We start from the raw sequence: 5,251 nt of genomic DNA on the forward strand, positions 1-5,251 counted from the left end.
AGCAGGGTTGTCTATTTGTTGTAGGTGAAGGAAAGTCTAATGATTGTTCAAAAGTTGATGGTGGAGATGTTTGTGAAGGTATAGATGCAGGCAAGTCAGTATTAGTGACATTAAAATTAGTGTCATCATCATCCAAAACAACAGTCTTGTTAAAAATATTATAAGTAGAGTTTGACATATTTGAATTGGTATTCAAAGTTCTTAATATTGTGGAAAAACTAGGATCAGTTTCAAACTTAGACAAGGCAAAAGGAAAAACATTCTCATGAAAAATTACATCCCTAGAAACATGTATCCTTTTGGTACTTAGATCTAGGACTTTATAGCCTTTTGTATTGAAAGGATATCCAATGAAAATGTGAGGTGTGGATCGTGGATCAAATTTGTCCTTATGAGTCTTTATGGTACGGAAACATAAACACCCAAAGGACCTAAGGTGAGAATAGGTGGGAGGTTGGTGGTACAATATTTCAAAGGGTGTTTTGTTGTGGAGAATTGTATTAGGAAGTCTATTGATTAAGTAAGTAGCTGTTAAAATGCATTCACCCCAATATATGATGGGAAGTTTGGATTGGTACAGAAGTGCTCTAGCAACCTCCAGAAGGTGTTTGTGTTTCCTTTCCACTACACCATTTTGTTGTGGTGTGTAGGGACAAGTCTTTTGGTGTATTATTCCTTTTGCTTGGAAATACATGAAGGTTTCATTATTGGTGAATTCTGTACCATTGTCAGTTCTTATTGACTTGACAGTGGTTTTGAACTGATTTTCAACAAGTGATATGAAGGATTTTATGGTTTGAAGGGTGTTGGTTTTGCAACTGAGGAGGTGAGTCCATGTTAATCTACTAAAGTCATCAACTATGGTTAAAAAATACTTGTAATTGTTGTGGGTTGAGGCATGGTATGGTCCCTATAAATCCATGTGAAGGAGATCAAAGGTATTGGTGCTAGAGACAGTGGTCTTGGTTGGAAAAGGAAGTCTGGTTTGTCTGGCCATAGGGCACACAGTACACATAAAGGGTTGTTTTGGTGAGAAGGTTATGGGAATGGTAGGAATACCTTTCATTTTTACAAAAGGAACATGTCCTAGTCTATTATGCCACAAGTGATCAACATTGTTTCCATTAGACAAGCATGTTACAGTATCAGAAACACAGGCAGGAAACACATTATCATTGCCTAAACAAGTGGATCTTACATCTGTAGTATTGCAAGTGGTTATACCAGAAGTGTTATGCAAGGCATTACGGGAAATACTATTGGAACAAACAGTAGTAAAATCAGAAAAACAAGGTAAAGAACTGGAAATAGGTGCAGCAGAAGAAGTAGAAACTGATGCAGAAATGGGAGTAGAACATGCAATGTGACACCTTGAGCACAGATAGTATAGTCCATTTTGTGCTCTACCAATCTCCAGAGGGCTCTTCATTGAAGGGCCCTGCATGAAACAAGAAAAATTATTAAAACTGACATTTCCTTTCAGGTGAGAAACCAAACAATGAACTGATATCAAGTTGAATTTAAAACTAGGCACATACAATACTTTATACAAGGTGAGTGAATGATTCAGATGTATATCACCAATTTCTGTCACCTTTACTTTATAGCCATTTGGAAGGGTAATTAGGAAAGGACTGGGTAAAGGTCTGAGGTTTGTGAGTAATGATTTTGTGAAGGTCATATGGTGTGTGGCCCCTGAGTCTATAATCCAAGAGTCAACAGAGAGTTTTAGGCATTTACATGACAAATTTCCAATGTCATTAATTGAAGAGTAGCATGCTAAGATACCTGCAAAGTTAACAGCTCCACCATTCAAGTTGTTCCCAAATTCCTTTGCAGTGTTACTTCCTCCTGGAATCTGGATGTGCTCCAGTAGATTTACCAGCTGATGAATTTGTTGTTGAGTTAGACTTTGCTCATGCATTTTCCCTTTTCCTTTGCCTACTTCATGATTCTTGTCACATGTATCTTCCAGAAACTCCTCAGAAAAACCATTTGCAGTAGCTGCTGTTCCTGCATTCTTTCCCTTAGTAAACTTGAAATCAGGAGGAAAGCCATGTAGCTTGTAACACTTTTCTTTGATATGACCAGTCTTCTTACAATGGTCGCAAAAGAGATTAGACCTGTTAGGAGTCCTGTTGTTGCCCCCATTGTTTCTATTAGAAGCATAGTTAGTCCTGAAATTTGTGCTAGTACTGGCAGCATTCACATGAAAGGAAGTGGAGTCCAAATTGAACCTGTTCTGAGGCTTCACCTCTTTTTGTTTCTCCTCCTGGACAAGAATAGAAAAGGTTTGAGCCATAGTGGGTAATGGATTCATCATCAAAATGCTGCCTCTCACAATGGTGTAAACTTCATTCAAACCCATCAGGAATTGAATAAGTCTCCTATCCAACTCAGCTTTATGCATTTTCGATTTACCAGTACATGTGCACAGGCATGTGCATTGTGAATTTGTGTCTAATGTGTTAAGCTCCTCTCATAACTTCTTAATTCTGGTGTAGTACCCAGTAATGTCCAAGTTCCCCTGACTGAGGTCATTGATTTCGCGCTGAAGTTGATACAATTTAGCTCCATTAGTTTGATCATACTTGTCCTCTAATTCGATCCAAAGTTCTCTTGCATTGTCTACATATTGCAGGCTATCTCTGAGATCTTTGGACAGAAAATTCAGAATCCAGGAAGTGACCATATCATCACATCTCTCCCACTGAGGAAATTCGGCTGAATCTGTAGATGGTCTTTGCACTTTTCCATTGATGAAACCTGTTTTGTTCTTTACTGATAGGCCTCGAAGAACAGCTCGTCTCCATGAACGATATCCAGATCCATCGAACAAGACAGGGACGAGAGTAGACCCAGCATTCTCGGAAGGATGAACATAGAATACACTGGTTAGATCCAGAGAAACAGGGACTGGAGGTTGATTGCCATTTGAAGTTCCTTCCTGATGACTGCTCTGTTCCATTCTGTGTGAAGTTGGATTACTGAGAAAAAAAAAACAAAAAAGGACGAAACTAAAAGGATTTGAACTGCGGAGAGTGAAAGAGAACCGTCACGGCTCTGATACCATATTGAGTTAAACGAAAACTGATGGAGAATATTGATTCTCCATTGATGCTGATCTGAAGCTTTGAGAAGAAATGAAGAATACTCTGATTTGGGGAAATGAAAACTGAACTTCATTTCATGAAGATGTAGTGTATTTATACAGATTCAACAATAAGAAAGTTCTAGAATCTAACTAACTAACAACAAAATAACTAATTCATCAACAAGAATAAAATGAATAACAAACTTAACCGACTTAGTTCATCACACTTATTACACTAATTTCCCTTGAATAAACTTTATCTTAACACAAGAATTCATTAATCTTTATTTTGAAATTGTTTTTTCAAATATATTCTGATCTGTCAAAATAACAATAATGGGACATTTTGTGTTTATAAGAATATAAAATAGAATAATTCTAATATCATACATTTCACGATCTAATTAACGAGCTTGCAACGTAGCTATAGAAGCCTTGAAAAAGAAAAATCATAAAAACCTAGTGTTCTACATATAATTTATTCAAGCAATTTAATTGGAAAGAAACTAATATGTAATAACAAATAATTATTTTTAATTTATCATAATTAACTCAAGTAAAGTCATTTATTTTAAGAATAAATAAACGATGATTTAGAATATAGTACTATAATTGATGTATATTTTTAAAATTAAAATCTTAGAAGGCAAATAATACAAAATACGACTGTAATACTACTGTGGGCTCATTTGGTATATAAGCATAGATAAAGATATGTGATGGCTCATTTCATCATTTTAGTACGTCTCATGAGATTTTTATTATTTTTTCCACCAATTAAACAAGAAATAAAATAATTTGACAATTTGTTTTGAGATTGTTATCCCATATTCTTGTATCAAACAAGCTCAAAGGATTATTTTGAGGACAAAGGAAGGGGGGGCACCCATTTAAAAATGAACAAATTCTTTCAAATAAATCCAAGTCAAACTTGTAACTGAATTTAATGACACGTAATATTGGCTTAAAATATTCTCTTAACTAGCAACCTGAATTGTTTTGGAAGCATGCATCTTTCGTACACAACTTCTCTTTCTTTTTTGGACCTTTAGTGAGTTGCAAACAAAGTTTAAAATGATTAAATTTTTGATGGTTTTCGATTTGTGAATGAATAACAAATTTTTATGGATTAATATTTTGAATTCTTTCAACCGTTTGATCAACTTCACTCCATGATGTTTTATCTTTGATTTTCAGTCTTAGAGAAAACCAAGCATCAATTATATAGGAGAGTGCATTAAAAAATTATGATAGTATTTTTAATATAAATTGCTAGCTAGGTATATATATTATGCTATTGTAAGAGAGATTTTTAAAATTGGAAATATACGAAGAGAATATATATTTAATGTATCTTAGACATTAATTTATGTGTTTTCTTTTGTAATTCGAACTTGAATTAATTTCCTTTCAAAAGACTTAAATATTGATTTAGCAACTAGTTATTTAGTTTAATTTAATTATATGTTCAGTAAGTTACTTATTACTAAGCAATCACAACTCGAATCGCACTATTTGTAGTTAATTAATAGTAGGTATCTTGAATTAATTTATAGTTTAGAGCACGTTTAAAATAGTTGTTTTCTAATAGTTGATAAGTCTTGAAAACACTTTTTGATGTTGAAACTAATTTTATAAATAAATAGTTGCTTGTTTGGTTTGAAATATTGAAATTGATAATAAGCATATTTCATAAAAAGTTGTAACCGAGAAAAAATTGTTAAAATTATTAATATGTACTTATAGTTATATTCAAAACTTATATATATATTTTTATAAGGAGAATAACAAATTACAAAAAAATGAGATGGTATTGTGGAGTTTGAACTTATACTTCAAAAAAAAGTAAAGGAAAGAAAATATAGAAGCAAGTATGTGCCACTTAAGTTGTGGGTTTTTTCTTGTTCAATAATTAATACTCCAATGTTTATTTTTCAATTATAATTTTTTTAAAAAGTGATTATTTTGTTATGAAGTTTTTTCCCTATATAGTCGTCCATCCAAATAATAATTGAAATTATATGTGTTTTTATATATTACTATATATACACATATAATATACATATTTTATTGCGGTGACAGATGATTGGGTTGACCTGAATGGGTGAAGATTGGATCGAATTAATAAGCGAATGAGTTGCTGACCAGTCCAAAAGT

General features: G+C 33.2%; 1 protein-coding gene across 1 annotated transcript; it reads right to left on the reverse strand.

The window, feature by feature from the left end:
- Nucleotides 1–2,479: 2,479 nt before the first annotated feature.
- On the reverse strand, nucleotides 2,480–2,968 carry LOC125807664 (uncharacterized). Its single transcript, XM_049487399.1, has one exon. It carries the CDS (start codon nucleotides 2,966–2,968, stop codon nucleotides 2,480–2,482), a length of 489 nt encoding a protein of 162 aa, XP_049343356.1.
- Between the last annotated feature and the right edge of the window lie 2,283 nt (nucleotides 2,969–5,251).

This window comes from Solanum verrucosum, unplaced genomic scaffold (genome assembly GCF_900185275.1).
Source record: "Solanum verrucosum unplaced genomic scaffold, falcon-dt-bn FXZP01000183.1, whole genome shotgun sequence".
Taxonomy (NCBI): domain Eukaryota; kingdom Viridiplantae; phylum Streptophyta; class Magnoliopsida; order Solanales; family Solanaceae; genus Solanum; species Solanum verrucosum.